This window comes from Stegodyphus dumicola, chromosome X2 (genome assembly GCF_044657685.1).
Source record: "Stegodyphus dumicola isolate Sdum_Otavi_A_Nest chromosome X2, ASM4465768v1".
In the NCBI taxonomy this organism is placed as follows: domain Eukaryota; kingdom Metazoa; phylum Arthropoda; class Arachnida; order Araneae; family Eresidae; genus Stegodyphus; species Stegodyphus dumicola.
The window spans coordinates 96995123-97012981 of record NC_140781.1 but is presented as its reverse complement, the minus strand read 5'-3'; the positions used below and the strand labels follow the sequence as shown (position 1 = coordinate 97012981).

Genomic DNA, 17859 nt, shown 5'->3' with positions numbered 1-17859 from the left:
CAACCTCAAATATAAAATACGTTGGTGCAGAATTCCTTTATTTTCTTTTATTTTTTAACACTTTTAATTACTTTTCCTTATAAATCTACGGTTAACAGATAGTGTGATGTAGCTATAAGGATGAATTTAGCCAAAAGTATTTGGTTTCGTGAGAAAATAAATTAATGTAAAACATTTTTATATTTTATATTAATTTATTTCTCATGAAAACAAGTGGTTTTGGCTAAACTATTTTTTTTTTCATGTTAGTTTATCTTCAGAATTTATAAAAATATTCTATACAACTTTTACTTAATTTTAAAAGAAAAATAAGATTAATGGATTAATTATTGGGCGAAATATTTTAACAATTCTGCTAGGAATGAAAACTCTTGAAGACATTATACAGCCGAAATTGACAAGATCAGGGAAAGAAATTCGAGTAATCGAAAGTTCCACTTATCGAGAAATTTTGTCATTTATTTTGGATTGCATATTTACACATTCATTCTAACTCGTCAAAACTTCGGATATTTCGAAGCTCTTCTGTGCTTAAAATAGAATAAATATAAAATCTACGCAGTATTTCTTCATTTTTCGAGCAAAATTTTGGATATAGCTTTTTAATTTGACAAATCGTTAAAATAAATAAACAAAAATTTCTTCCACCAATTAATGAACACCTTTTCAATAAACTGACCCAATTTCTTCGTTTTTAAAACTGGTAATCATATTTCTAATGTACTTTAACATAAACAATACGAATACAGCACCAAGCTCAGCTGTGACATTTAATATAAGTTGGCTAACAGTTGAACTTATGCTGAAGATACTAAAGAAACAACAATCAGCGTAATTCGCATTTATGCGGCTTACGCTGAGTTATGCAATTCACGTTATGCAATGATTCTTGTTGCTTAGTATCTTCAACTTTTGTTCTTTCGCGTGTTATTTTAGTTAAGGTTATCATGAATCTTTCCTGTATGCCTCGTTTCGTCACATACTTGCTCAGAGGATTATACAGATCTTATGGCAAGTGATGTAGGTTAAAATGAAGAAAGAACCATAACCAGCATGAGCTGTAATAGAAACTTAGCTGTTGCCGAGTCCGCCGCTGCCTGTTTGTAGAAAGAAAGTCGCTGATAAAAATAGATTTGAAAGCTTAATATCGGCATGGCTGGTAAATGTTTATATTAGTTGAGCTTTGTATGTCCCACCAGTTAGTATGGCAATTTCAAAAACGCAGATATACTGGGAGTGTAATGCAACAAATGTGAACTCTACTGAACGGTGAAAATGGAAGGAATCTCCAATTAACTAAATAACTAGACGGCATTCTGCCATAGCTAAGGGCAGTAAAAAGAAATACCATGAACTTGAAAAATGCAAAATATATTTTTTTTTCCCAAGGTACTAGTATATCAGCACACTAGATGTTTTTTCTAGTACTTGTTTGAAGTTGTCTCTCCAATGTAAATTCTACATAACAGCATACTGTTACGAATTTTGTACATAGATAGATGATTTTAGTGCAATTATATGAGAAATTTTTCTATTTTTCAGTATATAGTAACACCAAAATCTAGAGAGAGACGATGCTGTGCAGCAAAAATAAGATTACAGGGGCAAGTCTATTTAACATTGAGTAAACAGTTATCTTGTTACTTTAGCGAGATATCGCCAAGATGGATTAAAGTTTCCAATTTTGGCGACATTTTAGTTCGGTCGCTGCATCACTTTAATAGGCATTGTATTTAAAGAACTTTAATTGATTTCATATGTAGCGGCAACCGTATCCGGCCCTCATATATCTTCCAGTAGTTTCGAGAAGTAATAGAAATTTTTCGGCGGCCCGGGGGGGGGACTATATAAGACTGAAGAGAGCATCTGCTCTTAGTTGTAGTAGTTAGCTGAGAGCGACTTTGGAAGGCTTCGCCTTTTAGATGAGCTTTGCATTTTGTTGTGTTTAACATTCCGAATAGTTCGAAGTGTAACTACTAATTGTGCTTTGTGGTACTCTGAAGGAACTGTACCAACAATTTTGTGGAAAGTTCCAGAACTTTGAAGTGCTTCTTTTGATAAAAAAATAAATAAATAAATAAATTTTATTAACCTATCATCAGATCTGCGTGCATGCAATATATTACAAACCTGTAGGCATGCAACAAGATGTACAACCGATTTTTTTTAAGTTCCCTAGTTTATGAGTATTTCATAGTCTATCATAATATTATACCGCTCGCTAGTACTTGATGCACCAGTATTTTGGTATTCCAAAATATTTTTAGGTGCTTATGCTATGAATTGTATTATATATTGTAATTATATTTTCTTTTATATATGTAATAGTTTATTACCATGTACCTATTTTCAAATGCATGCAAAAGTATGTTTGCAGCAATGTAGTATTTCGATAACCCACAAGAAAACAACTTTGTTTTTAAAACAAAACCAAAAGAATAGCACATGCATTGCCCCTTCAATAATCTTGACTGCTTTAGCAGCACTACTGACTTTACCCCTTTCCTTTTCCTTTGCTATAAAGACAACTCCTTGCATTCGGGGGCCCACCAGCGGCCAAGCGGTAAAATCCCTGAACACTGGTAGTTCGGTCCGAGGTTCGAATCCCGCGAACGGGCTGGCTGCATGGGCGTTTTCGTGGTTTTCCCCATGTGTAACTTGTATACGAGCCAGTTCCCCTTAGAACGTCCTCCACGAAGGCATCCCTTCCCTTAGGCAGATAGCCCTAGTGTGCTTTGCCGTATTCTCAATACACCAATACACCTTGCATTCGAACTCCCGAATAAAATTAGAATCACTGACAGGTTTTATACAGTCGGATAAACACTCTCGAAGTTTACCACCTGCTTTGTCTGTGGAGTAAAGTAAAGCAAATTTACTGTAAGTTTCAGCAATCTGTTGGGTCAAAAGGACCTTAATTTTTAGTCGAAAGGGATTTGAGTCCGGAAGGACTATTACTTTCGTTTTGGCATTTTGCGCCGGACTCCTATAAATGTCGGTTCACTTTTCAAACTGTTGCCACGAAATGTTAGAGTCCTGCATTATATTTGAAGAAATTAAATAATGAAAAATCTGCATAAATGTATGTATATTTCTCGCATTGTGATAAAACAACAATATCTAGAGCCATCCAATTTTGAATGACATAATCCTACTGCGAATATGGGCATCTGAAATCTCAAATTTGAAATTTGGAATTTGTTTTATTATCGATTTCATATTTTGTAAAACTTTAACGAATTTTTGAGTAACAAATTCAACGATTTAAGAGCGAGCAATGGCAACACTCTACGTGGAAAAAAAAAAAAAAAAAAAAAAACCTTTTTGTCCCCAGCGCGTCGAACTGTGTATCGGAGATTCTAAAGATAAGATATGCTCATTTTAAAATTATTTTGCGACATTGTTATTGAAATAAATTTTATGGTTTAAATGATGATATTTAATAAATAAAGGTAACACATAAAACGTTAAAAAACGCCCCTTTGGACGTAATTTAAAATCTGAAACTTTTTTTTGTGTGTGTGGTGGGGGCTGTATTATTTTAAGTTAAACTCAGCGCTCAAGAGGAAGTGAATTTTATTTTAAGTTAACTTTTACATTTTGTGTTGTATTTTCTACTCACAACCGGTATTTAGCAAAAGCGATAGCTTGCCGGCACATATCGGTAACTTCTAAGAGTGAGTAGAGCAGAAGCAGTTTAATTAAGTAGTTTATGTCGCCCTTAGATATTATAAAGCTACTAAAGTATGAGGAGGTGGATTCAGATTGTTTTGGATGACTTTTTAAGGTTTTCGAGTTACTATAAAAAGTACTTTTCATCTAAATTAAGAGTTCACTAAAGTAGCAAAGAGATCGAATGACATCCTCGCTGACTGAAAAATACAATTCATTTGAGACAGCACACGTGTATGCCACAAAAAAATTCTTGTATAAAATGATGAGAAATTCGTAGAAGCTTATGGTTTGAATAAGTGGATTTTAAAATTCTGTAGTTCATATACTCTTTAAGCTACCTGTGTAGGCTTTCCATAACTCGATATTTAAGAAATCAACTAAGAAGAGACGCAAATATTAGCAATAACTCTCAGAAAAATATATCCCTAATAGAAAGTACAGCTACAATAGTTAATACAAAATTGATTAACATTATTAAATAAATACATTAAGATTACTTTAGTACGTAACTCTAATATTTATTACAGGAAGGGTTTACAGATTGAATTATTCTTGTAATAGTGTAATATATTACAATTATAATAGTAGAATAAAAATATCAAAACATGCATCCTTCCCGATAAAATATTAATTCATTAGTGCGATATATCTGCATAGGAATTAGAGTAACATCAGAAGAAACAGAAAAAGAATTCGCATTTATCTTAGAGTAATTAATTAATGAAGCTGTCTTTTTTTAATACAGCAAAATAAAAATTTAAAAAATTCTAATATGCAATACTAAAATTATTAGCAATTATATTATCAACATACAGAATCTTCCATGATGTTTTCGCTATAACAACAGTAAAATTTAGAGCTAAAAAAGACATTTTTAGAAATTTCACCTTTATTCTAAAGTTGTCTTTTATTTTAACAGCGAATCTGAAGTAAGAGAAACACCGTATCACTTGAATACTTTCACTTTATTTTTTACTAATATTGTGACATTCATTCGCAAGTTTTACTAACTATTAGATTTTTAGTTAAACACTATTCTGTCTTTTCCGGCTTAGGTCACGATTTTCGCTCAGACCAAAATGTTATGCAAATTTAGAGGGATGGGGAATAGTTTACAAACATGAATTTAACCTTGACTGGAGACTATTTGTACATTAAAAACTTGCTTCTACCGATTCCGTGAAAGGCTAAATCATAGCTCTAGCTATGCCGCTGCTAAATGCTTTATGAACTTAGTGTAGACCAGCGGTTCTCAACCTTTTGACTAACTTGTACCGCCTAAACAAAAACTGAAAAACCTTAGTCCCACCACTACATTTTACAATGATTATTTTTCAAATGCTCAATAGAAATATTTAAAAAAATATATATTTTGCCATTTGCACAACGTATTGACTACTTGTGTTAAATATGCACGCATAAAAAATGTTAAGATTAAAAGTTGGTTACCATTTTAATTATCAAAATTTAAGTTATAATACTTAAATTCTAAAATTTAGTATGAAATTTGTGCCTCTTTAATAGATCAATTTCTTTATGTCTGGCCTTATTTCACTTAACTTTAACCGTAAATTAAGATCCACTTTTAATTTTGTTCCGTATTTATTTTTCAAATATAACACGGAAGAAAATCCTTGTTCACACAAATACGTTATGCAAAAAGGCAATAAAAATTTAATAGCTTTATTTGAAATGCCTTTAAATTATTTTTTCCGTTCAGTCAAAAGTTAACCAGTGTGTCATTTTTGAAATCGTCACCTCAAGTTCGATCACAGGGAATTTCTATCGACTGTTTTTATTCTTCACGTGATTTTTGAACTTAATAGTTAAAAATACTTTGTTTCTTTGCGTACCACCTATTTTTCTCTTGTGTACCACCGGTTGAGAACCGCTGGTGTAGACGACAATATATTTTGGTTTGAACTTAGAACCTTGTTTGTTATAAACTAAAATCTGAGCTACCAGGGCAGGTTGCTTCATCATGTAACATTTTTAATATGAGAGCACATCGCTTACGTGGGTGTTAAAATTTCCGTTATAACCCATAAGGAGTGGCCATATAAATATGAGTCTTATTGCAATTTCATTTTGCGTATTGTATAATTAAGTAGTAGCTAAAGGCAATACGTCGCCAGTAGTATAAGGTAACTGTGCCTTCTAGCGGTTAGTTTATATTCAGTTTTAACTTCTTTGTGTGTTTTATAGTGACGAGACATTTACAGAAGCTGAAAAATAATAAAATATTTTGGAATAGAAAGAAATGTTTGGTTTAGATTAACGCGAATTTTAAGTCTTTTCATTAATATCCTCATTTTGGAAACATAAATGATTAATTCTTGTCACTCTTGCTCTTTATTAAAGAGGCAAATAGCCCTTGTGGACTTTCCCTTGCTCAAATACCCGAATTGTGCGCAAAAGCTTGAGTCTGCGGTGCACGAGCCTGGAGACTTTTTGTGATGCAATGGTATATGAATATATTTTCGGACAGAGAAGTTTTTTTTCCGGATTATAATGTTGAACTGATTTTACTAATCCTAGACTGAAAAGCAAAGCAGACACAGTGATCTTTAACGTAATCTAAAAAGCATTCAGCTTGAGAGAAGAATAACACAGTATAAAAAAATAAAATAGAATCAGGGACTTTTAAGAATAAATCGCAGACTTTTTTTTTAATCTAAATTTATTTTAAGAATATTCGAGGGAACTACTTTTTCATCCTACGGAGGACAAAAGGAATATACATCATCATAGCCAAAGAATGATAAAACAGCCCATAAGATATTTTTTCTAAGAATAAAGAAAGATTTTGCCGGCTTTATTCAGATATGCCATAATTTTGTAAATTATGTAAATGAAAAAAATTGAAGAAATGAAAAAAAAAAAAAAGATATTTACTCAATACAGATTTTTCTGAAAATAGAAGGAACAAGAATGCAATGCTTAGTGATAATTTTCTGATTAATATTTACACCGCAATCATATATGTAGTAAAAATTAGTTTTGATACTCGATACATAAAAACAGCGATGTTTATAGTTATTTTTGTTGTTTAAATCCGAGTAACATTCATAAAGTTTAGGTCGTGGTAATAAAATCCCGTCCGATGCATTTGAGAATATAAAAAATCTTAGAAATATGAAATGTTAATATTACGGACAGAACTAATAGGGTTCACCGCTAATGGACAGTTTTAGCTGAAACACTGACATTTGAATGTCAAGGAAAATATGAATATTCAGAACCTTATTTAGATATTAATTCAAAGTCAAGAGAGAAAGAGAAAAATATGGTAAAAAAGAGGTGGAAATTGTAAAAAACTGCAAAACTGCTTATTTTTTACAATGAAGTACTGCAAAATTTAATTTTCTAATATATTTCTAGCAAACATTTCCTTTAAGCCCCATCATTTAATCGGGTACCTTGCAAAAGATCATTTTGAAAATCAGTTCCAGAATGCAGATTCATTTCAGCTGCGTCACAAAAAAAAGTCATTTTCAAAACTAAAATATACTTTAAATATGTAGGGTTGCTGTTGATCTGGAAGCTGGAGATCCTGCGAAGTCCTGCGGAGACTACTACACAAGTTAACGAGTTATCGTGACATGTGAAATATTACATATTATTGAGAATGTTTAAATAACGTTTTTATTTAATCTGGAACTTAACGTAAAAGGCACTACTCGTGCTACAGATAAACCACTTTTGATGGCCATGTAAATTTAGCAGTAACTGTCAAATAAATTTAAAAGTTGATAAAACAGTCTAAGACTACACATTCAATAAACTAAATTATAAGTTGTTTCAATATTTTGCAGGCGCGGGAATTTTAAACATTGGCAAGCAGAGAATGTAAGAGGCTGAAATAATCACTTTTAAATAGAGTTGGCCAGAAATTCAAACAGCTCGACACGAGTGCCAGAAACTCTATGTCTAAGATTTAAAACCCTCAGTTATAAGGTAATTTCTCTCTCCTTTTCGCATGCCTTCGTGGTGTAAAGCTTAGCGCACTCGGTGCGTATTCGAGAGGTCCAGGCTCGAGTACCTGCGAGTGCATTGCTCATTTTTCACGTCTCCAGCTTAAAAATAGCCTAATGACTTCACAGTGGCACCCGAACTAAAAGGTGGTGGATGATAATTCTTCACCACCAGGATTTGGCGACTGGGTCCGATAATCCACAGTTGTCCTTTTCTTCATGCCTTCGTGGTGTGACGGTTATCACACTCGGCGCATATTCAATAGGTCCAGGTTCGAGTCACGGCGAGGGCATTGCTCATTTTTCACGTCTCCGACATCAAAATAACCAATGACTCTACACAGTTTATATACTCTCAAAGCTAATTTACATTCTGATTAGGAGTAAAGTTATAGAAAAGATCAAAATCATAATAACTGGTTAATTAACACTAAGTACGCCGCTAAAAATAAACTTCGCAATAATTTAAGTCTGCATCGTTCGCAAGCATTTATGCTTATGTTGCCAGATAGGGATAATTGATAAGAACAGAAACTGGCAATTCTCAATGTAATGAATAGAAACAGAATTTATTAAACTTTATATTATTACTACTATAATAATTTTCGTACTTATTACTCTTATATTTACAAGGTTTATTTTCATATCTGCATTTTGCTCATATGATACAAGAATCATAAAAGTGTGAAAGTTATGGAATTTTAAAAGCTGTGGGCCTCCATTCTGTTTTTATTCTGGCCCTAATTTTCTTCAAAATCCAACTCTGGTACACAGATTACTTCTTAAGTGATTATAAGAAAGGACTTTTTTTAAATTATGCAGAAATTTTAGAATATTTAAGTTTTAATTTAAATACCTTCCATAATTTATATTTCAAGGAAGTTTTAAATATACGGTTGTCTATAATTATCAATACATATTCTACATTCTGAAAGCTTCAAATATAACTGAGTCTTTAGCACATACAATATGACTTATAGCGTATGATACAAGTAATAGTTTATAATAGTATTTAATTTCACTTCTATATTATAATAGTATTTAATATATATATAATACTGTATATATTAATACAATACTGTATGATAGTAATATTTAATGTATGATAATAGCATTTTAATAGTCTTTAATTCTATATAATAATAGTATTTAACTTCACTACCGTATTACAAACTTTTAGCTCAAGGTAATGCTGTCTCCGATGAATCTTCGCCTTCAAATGAATGAAAAGTAAAATGACATAAATATGCTCAAAATTCAGTTTTAATAAATGGACTGTGGAGAAATTTCATTTCAACAGCAACAGTTTGCAATTTCAGTAGCACTTCACATTTCAGAGAAATGCTTGTTTACGTCTTTCATCCTAACAAGCAGGACTCAGTTATACTTACTAGCTTCTTAACTTCACAAATGAAGACAATCGAAAAGATAGATAAGAGCAAACAGTTATTAATTACACTTGGCTTATTCTTTTTTACCTTATATGAAGTTAACTTGCACTGCGCAGAGGAAGAATGGAGTTTCTTAGAAATGACAAAAATACTGTTACTCAAATGTTAATATTTAATTACACTCATAAATACATTAAATATCTTTTTCAAAGTAAAAAAAAAAACTTTATTTAAGAAAATATTCCTCTGAATTCTTTAGTTACCTATAGAGTGCCTTATTATACAGAAGTATTCTGTCAAATTATAATTGACGTTTTGGATTCTGCCGGGTAGCCCAAGACAAACCGTACTCAAAGCAAGTGAAATCCTTGGTTTATCTTGAGCCATCTTGTAGCTAGCTACACATTTAAAATCCATTCGATTCTCACTTTTACCTAAGCTACACTCTATAGATTCTCCTCCAGTTTTCTCTCTCTCTAACTTAAGCAAACTGAAAGTAAATTCGTTTAACAATAAAATAAGCATGTATTTCAATTCTAATGGCTTGTTGCTTTTCAGAGAATAATACAAAATTAATTATTGCAAGTTTGCAAAGCCATAGTGAATTAAGAAGCTTTGTCGCTTCCATTAAATTAATTGACGAGAAAGTGTCAGAGGCTCCAGTCACCAAAATGTAAAATTAATGCTAACGTTAGGTGTAAATACTTACTCTTCTAGGAATTATTTTCAAATTACCTCCTCCTTTTGCCAGTCAGAAGCAGGGTGGAAATGCCGGATTAAGCTCAAACCCAGAGTCTAGGTAAAGTCTAGATGAAATACTCTAGTCTAAATGAATAGAAGTAGTGTAGATAAATTCTTAACTCTCAAAATCAGACTACAGATGCGAAACCTTACATGTTTAATTAGTGAAATTTACATCTTCTAGGATAGTTGAGATGACGCAGTAGAAATTATGCTACAAAAATAACATAAATAAAACTGGTTAAAAATTAAATTCCGCTAAAGAACTCAAAACTTTCTTAAAGAGTTGTGGCGAAGTAGTGTTGTCAGGTCGTTCAGCGTGCCAGCTTATCTAAGCTCATTATATTTTGCATATAGAAACCACTGGAACGCATTAACTTGATTTTGAATTATTGTATTTCTTATAAATTAAGTAATCAATCTAGACTTTGTTTATTTTCAAATATCTTATTTTAAATACGCAAACTGCAAAACTACGCTTTTTATAAGTTTTTAGAAATTAAAAATTTACTAGGAAATTTTAAAATCCTTAACATATTGGTTTGAAATTTTCTAATGACATCCAATAGTTTCAAGAACAAAATCGAATAGCTCAAACATCAAGCACGCTATTTAAATACTTCTGACTATTATTGAGCTGAATCAATTATAATTAATGGAACTACTTTTTCCCAGCTTTTCCTCAGTTAATTTTGCAATAACAATTATGTTTTTGGTATTTTCAGCTTCCTAGAAGCTTTTAAATGTGCCATGTGTGGGAAGGTTTTTTTTTTTTTTTTTTTTTTTTTTTTCGTGAACTCAAATCAACTTCATGCAGGTACGAAAGAATTTGTTACACGTAGCTCAGCGTCAAGAAAAAAGCAAAGCAAAATATAAAAAAACATAAAAGAATTACAATTATATGCTAATCCGAAAAAAACTCTGTTATTTTCAAAAATCTGCGCTTTTATAACACCCCAACTGCTTAGCAACTTCTCTACCGATAGGCTGTAAAAATAGTAATGTCTTTAAAAAATTTACTTGCTTGCAGTTGCAATAAAAAAATTCACTTTGTTACGAGATTGTAGTCCTTGTACATACTTTAGTTCGCTTAGCATGGCACTGAAAATCGCAAGTTACTGCTACGCTTTCAGTGGGTTGCCCAAATCTAATCTGCAACTGTAGGATGTCAGCCGGGACGGATACCGCCTCTCCCATTAGCGACGCCACAGTTGTTTAGTATCAATTTTTTCCTGCTTTTGATCACTGTTTCTCAATCAGGAGACATTTTTTTTTGAGTATCTCGAAAGGTTTGAAGTAATCTTTTGCTTTATTTACCTGTAAATACAATTTTATAATTACCAATTAATTGGAAATAATTACCAAACATCGATTGTTTTACCAACTTAGGTATCCTCCCCTCTATAGCTTTTCATCGCCAGGTTCTAAAAATTTCAGAGAACCAGATTTCTTAAATTTTAAAATGGATTCGCCACTTAATGATTATTTTCGTCTTACTAGCAAAGACAAATCCACGCAAACGAAGTGCGAAGGTCACGCCAAACCTTTCTTTTCTAACTGTTGAACTTTATCCCAGCTTGATCCACGGGCTGGCCTATCACAGCGAAGCAAATACGAACTGACATTCAATCTACTATTTCGCTGAGTCACGTGCACGTTTACCTTGTCTAATTATTTATGGATTATTTGGGCCTAAGGAGTAGCAGAGACAACAAAAATAACAAGGGTTATCCAGGTTATAGGAAATAAAATAAATGAAGATATCTTATTAGGTACTGTAATGTTATTGTTGCTATGTATTCTTACTAGAATGCAGGTGTCTTTTAAGGAAATAATATTATGACAGTTATTTGTAGTTTACCTATGACTATTTTTCGTTTGTTACGTTCTTACTGTAACCGCGTTCTTCGGAATTTATTCGCATAATTTTCCCTTTTATTTTTCAGACGATAAAATTAGTTAAAAAAAGGCGAAAAAATACGATACATATCTTATTTTTACTTTATTATAAACTTTTATACTTTATTATAAACTATTCCCTCTAAGATTGAGATAAATTGCAAATATATGCGTACGTGTCGGAAAGAATCACAACTATATGCATGTGGGTCACGAGGCTAAAATAAACATTTGGGAAATGCAGATCCAATCAATTGGAGCCCTCCCGCTGCGTGATCGTTTTCAAATATTCACCAAATTTACCATTCACAGAAGCCAAGTTTCCCTAAGATGTCCTCTGTGAAGAGTTTTGAAGCAAGACTAATAGCCTGAATTGCTTTACAATAGCTGACTTACCAGCCTGTGATCACGATTTAAAATACTACATAAACATTGACTATTTTTATACCAATGAAACGGAAACAAAGAATCTGTAAAAATTCTCTAAAACTATTATTTATTTCGCCAACTTAAATAATTTAATGCTGTGCGTTGTGCAATGAAGCCCTGATTCGTGATTTTGCTTAATTACCAATTCATTTGATAAAAAATGTTGGTATTTATTTTGCGCATGCCCTTGCATACACAGCTAATTAGCAACTGAAAGTCCTCGGTTCACTTTTCGGCGAATATTTCACGTTTCCCGCTCTGAGAAACCTAATAGTCTCTAAAATGTGACCAGATAAGTGGGAAGTTCCAAAATTCCACTTAATTTCTCGAAAATAATTTAAACAATCAATCGGTTTATTTTATTTTTCTGAAATTTGACACATAAGGCAACATAACTGATTACAAGAAAAAGGAAACATAATTGCCACCTCTGCAGATGCTTTCTTCAGAAGATGGATCCATTGCTGACAATATTTAAAACCAAGATGATCTTGTTCATTGAAGTCTCGAGAATCAGGCTGTTTCAAAATGCACGTTGATTTGGTAGCCGCTGATATATGGCTTTGCCTAAAAATCGGTGTTTCTGTATTAGGGGAAAAGCTATGAGGACTAAGCTGATGGTGAATAATCTAACTTTTGAAAGAAAAGAGTTATAAGAAGCCTAAATTATTCCTGATAAATTTAAGGGAATTTTCAGGTTTAAACATATACGTTTCTGCTTTATGTACAGAAACATAAGTAAATATACTTGTAAGAGTACGGGAAAGACGTTACAAACGAGTCCTGTGATTGTAAAAGGAAGGCATGGACTGTTGCAAGTTGTAGTGTTTTAAAATGCCAAACTTCCTTTTATGATTTAGAAATCCTACCAGCAAATATAAGAGGAGAGGGGCCTAAGATGTTACTAGTGTTTCTTGTGTTTGCAAGAGTACGGATATGACTTCTGTGCTGTTGTTAAAAGGCACAATGTTTGAAAAAGCTAAATTTCCTTCCATTGTTTCAAATTCCGAATCTCTTCCGTTTCTTTTTCTTTTACTGAAGTTTGATGTAACTTCATGTGTTCTCAGTTGACAAATATGTTACACAACTTTTCTTTCAAAAGAGTAGAGTTCTGAATTTTATTGCGAACTTTATGAATTAACTACTAGCCCAATAGAAATTATTAAAAAGAAAAAGCAAACAACGCAGTTCAAAATGAACAAAATTATGGGAAAAAATTAAATCTTAGACATATGCATGCATAGTACATAATTAGTTCTTTATGATTTTATATAGAAAAAAAATTGATCCCACCAGCGGCTTGCGGTCACTAGTAGCTGAACACTAGTAGCTCGATCCTGAGTTTGAATTCTGGCGAGCGAGCTGGCTGCAGCGATGTTTTCGTGGTTTTCCTTGTACATAACGTATATACGAGATAGTTTCTCCTAGGAAGTCCTCCATAAAGGCATCTCTTCACTTAGGCAGCTAGCTCTCTAGTACTTTGGAATAATTAAGTAAACCAAGTCACAGAAAATAAAGTTTGAAGATTAATTGTAAATAAAAATATCATCACTTTGTTGTATTTCCTAGTTTGACATTGTGACAATCGAGTTATTTCTGATAATCGAGTTAACTGATATGTTGTATTAGGTTAATTAGATAATGATTAGAACAAGTAGTTATTGACAACCAACTATGTTCTTAATAAAATAGGCATTAAAAAGTGTTAATAATTTTCATTACAAATTAATGCTTGTTGTATGTAGAATAAGAAAATCATACGACATAGTGCAGAATGAATAAGTTGTTGAATACGATCTGTAGTGTAATTCGATAAGAGACTCTCTGAACATTGTATAAATTATTCTTCAGAGTAGTTTGCCAATAGATTTGAGTTTAGTGTTAAAATATTTAGTTATAAGGTATTTTCTTTTTCGTTTGATGTAATTGGAAGCATACTCGACACGTTTTCGAGAGTTCAAAGGTTCGAGTCCCGCAATGCACACATTTTCACATTTTCTGCTTCAAAATAACTCAATGACTCAACAATATTATGATTAAACTCTGTCTATAATTTCGTTAGTTTAGAGTTATCAGATTATTGACTGCATCGCGTGACAAATTGCAGTCTATGTATTGGTCTTTGACTTTTCCATGAAACCATCCACACTAGTAACGCCACTGCAAAGAAAACCCAAAATACTGTAGAACTACTTTAAGGGGAATACTATATTTCTAAATGTAGCATTTAGTATATTGTAGATTGAATCTGCAAACAATTATATAAAAACAATTACTCTCAAAATGGGGCAAGCATACCCTTTATGATAGCAGTAAACCTTTTGGAAGTATGTCGTATCTGTTTGAAGTCGCTAAATCTAGTAGAACAGGTACAAAGTATTTAACACTTCTATTCATTAATTTCTGAGATGACTTTTTTTCAGCTTCAAATAAATTATAAAAATTAAGTATGGGAAGACCACTTGTAAGTCAAGTGGTCTTCCCATACTTATATATGGTTATTGAAGACCACTTGTAAGTCATCCTTAACTAGATTATCCAAACCATTAAAGGAATACGCAAGGGTAGGCAGCTACTTCATTGATTATCAAAATAAATTTTTACAATTTCATAACATTTCTTAAATTATTTACGCCACTTTTATGCTTAATCGGTATGTATAGTTTATGAATATAAATTTGTGTATATGCGTAAATGTAATTTTGTTATATTATATACATAATTTTACCTACCTATCTATGCAGGTTGCATAGCAGTCACATAACACGTTTCCAGAGGAAATATTTAAATTGTTTCGGAGCCATTGACTTACAACAACAGGTAACAAAACAGAAATTCCTGAAAATCAGGTCACAATAAAATTAGAAGGAAAAGTGCTCCATTATTATGTTACATTCCCATTTGAAAGGAGCCATAAGCCGATATTTCTGCAGTGTAAACAATTGGATTCATCAAAAAATCATTCAGTCAGTACTTCGAATCGGGTAAGAAATATCTGCTCGTAAGTCGTAATATCTGCTTATAAGTTCTACATAAACTAAAACAAAACTCGATTATTCTTATAATTTTACTATCTCAATTTTGTTGAAACTTAAACGAGCCAAACATAGTACAAATAATTCGCTTCTGCTTTTGTATAAAATTATCTGCTCCGTCTAATAACATCAGTTCATTGTCGTTAAAATAATATTTAATTTAAAAATAGCAATAAATTTTATTTTTGTTGCCAACAATATTAAGAAAAGAATTTATTAGTTATAGGGTACATGATACATGGCGCTTTTTATTAATTAAACTTATAAGTAAAAATGTTAAGAGAGTAATTTATCTTCACAGTAAGTTCAATAATAAAAAGAAATACTAAATAATTTACTGCAAACAAGTCGTTTTACTCTCCGTTTTCTTGTTGCCATCAAAATTTGTTAAAATATTATTAAAACAATATAAATGTTCCCTCTCTCTCATTAATTAAAGTTAAAATTTAAGGCACTAAAGTTAAGGCACTAATTTAAGTTAACATTTAAGGCACTAATTTAAGGCATTAAATTAAAATTTAAGGCACTAAAAAAAGGCAGTCTTGTGACATGGGTATTGACAACGATTTCCTGTCTGACCAGATCAGAATTTTCTTTGCAAGATGAAAACTAAAACACCCATTTCAGATAGTGCTAGTTTTTTCACCAATCATTTGACAAGTTGTATCAGCTTATTTTTTCCTTTAGGTTACTGACGACATATAAAATATTTTAAAAAATATTTAGAAATTACTAGACATAATTTAAGTTTCTACACAGTTTAGTGAAAAACAGTGCTTCAGAAATAAGCAATTATTTATAAAATACCTTTAATATTCCATAATACAATACATTAATAAACAGAGCTTTCCGCATTAAGAAAGAATTGTTGAAAACGCACAAATTTAGTGAATAATAGTTAAAATAGAAAATATATTTATGGAAACAGAAAATCAAAGGATAATAAGTTCTCTAAATTATTTTTAATAGCAAATTTTAAGTTGAATTGAAATTGGAAGTACCTTTCAGATGATCCTGCTAATAGTTTACGGTAAACGTCTGTGCTAAAAATTAATTTATTAAATTGAGATTAATAAAGTACTCGTATGAAAAGTGGTATATTAATACGTTGACTTCGAATAAAAAGGCGAAAAAATGAATCAACATTTTATATAAAGGAATGATCAAAATGTATTACGACATACGCAGAGTAACTGCGTACTTTTCTAAATAAAATTAATATTTTGTATTGTATTTTTTCGTAACTGACATATAATAGTTACTAACAGAAATTCATTATCAGTAATTATAAAGTAATAGAAGAAATAACAAATAAATACGTCACTTGCATTATAATTAAAAATGCAACTGCATATCGTTCCGTATCACCAAATACTAAAAATTAATTAAGCTAATATGCGCAAGATGCTTCAGTTTCCTATTTAACATCAATGAGTAATTAAAAAAATATTATTCCTCTATGTATTTTAACTTCATAAGATTTTTTTTACACAATATTTAACAAACTAATGTTAATAATAACAAATAAGCTATAAGTAGTATTTCTAAGAGATTTGATCCAAGTGGATTAAATAGGTCTTATTATTTAAGACCAAAGTACACACGCATACTTGCCATTTTATTTTGACAAGAACTTCCCTAAAATTAATGATTGGATAGCTTTTAATTCTACTATTAGTAACTTTGTTTCTCAAGTCTCTCAACTGTCAATAGCCTGAGACGAATAATAGTTACCAGGTATTATCCCTTGTGGCTATATTCATCATTCATTCATTATTTTGTAATAAACTACTAAGCAGAATGTAGAAAGAGTTACTCACTCGTGCTGTTGTCAAGGTTTTTCAAGCTGGATAATAAGGCAACGACAAAAAGCTTCATGGGGGAACTGTAAAACCGACTTTGGTGTGTATTCAATGACGCCGCCATTCACGTTTACTGTCCAGCTAACTTTTCTGCATCTTCCACCTGCGCATCGCTTTGCTTTTGTGCGATTATGGCACGTTTACCATTTTGGCGAATGCATCACTTTTCATTCAATTTCCTCTCTATAGTCAGAATTCTGGATCAGGTGTACGACGACAAATAGAATAATTTCTCTTTAAGAAAAAGCTTCTAAATACGCCCAAAAATAATATTTGCTTTCGCATCACACTTAATCGCTTTTCTTAGAGCATGAAAATCTGAAGGTTAGTAGTTATGATGCATGTTGTAGGATTGCTTTGTGTTTGCAGGAAAAGGTAGAACATCCCTTTCAGTTTCTCTTCAGTTTTAGCTGAATCATGGTGAAGCTGCTTTCGTTTCGACTCCAGATTTATTCGCTGATTGCGGCATAAGTAGAAGGCTTCCTAATTGGCATTCTGTGTGTCACAAGCATGAAAATGACATAACACTCATCTTCTCTCAATTAACTAACTGCACTGTAAGTATACGACTAACGTACTTTCCATAGTGTATATCGAGTCACCATATTAGTCAACATCAATCGGTCAACTCATTAAGATACATTTTAGGAACATTGATCCTAAAAAGTTGATTCTAAAATAAAAGCGACATTCACTCAATAAATTTTTTATTACTCTTCTCGTTTTAAACAGAAGTCAATAAAGTGCCAAACGGCGGCCATTAAAATTGAAATTACATAACTAGATTTAATTATAGCAAAGCATATTAAAACTACTTACCTTTCAGGAGGGATATCTTCTTACATGATTCTCT

At 31.8% G+C, this 17859-nt stretch overlaps 1 protein-coding gene across 2 annotated transcripts in view; it reads right to left on the bottom strand.

Annotated features, from left to right (window-relative positions):
- The window catches only part of LOC118183217 (uncharacterized), a 199147-nt gene extending 181993 nt beyond the window's left edge, over positions 1-17154 (bottom strand). The window contains exon 1 of one of the 2 annotated variants that reach the window (XM_085809965.1): positions 16965-17154. In XM_085809965.1, the coding sequence (XP_085666091.1) occupies positions 16965-17070 (106 nt within the window). In that variant the 5' untranslated portion in view covers positions 17071-17154. The remainder of the gene's footprint in view (positions 1-16964) is intronic. The other variant, XM_085809963.1, reaches the window with a different exon arrangement.
- Between the last annotated feature and the right edge of the window lie 705 nt (positions 17155-17859).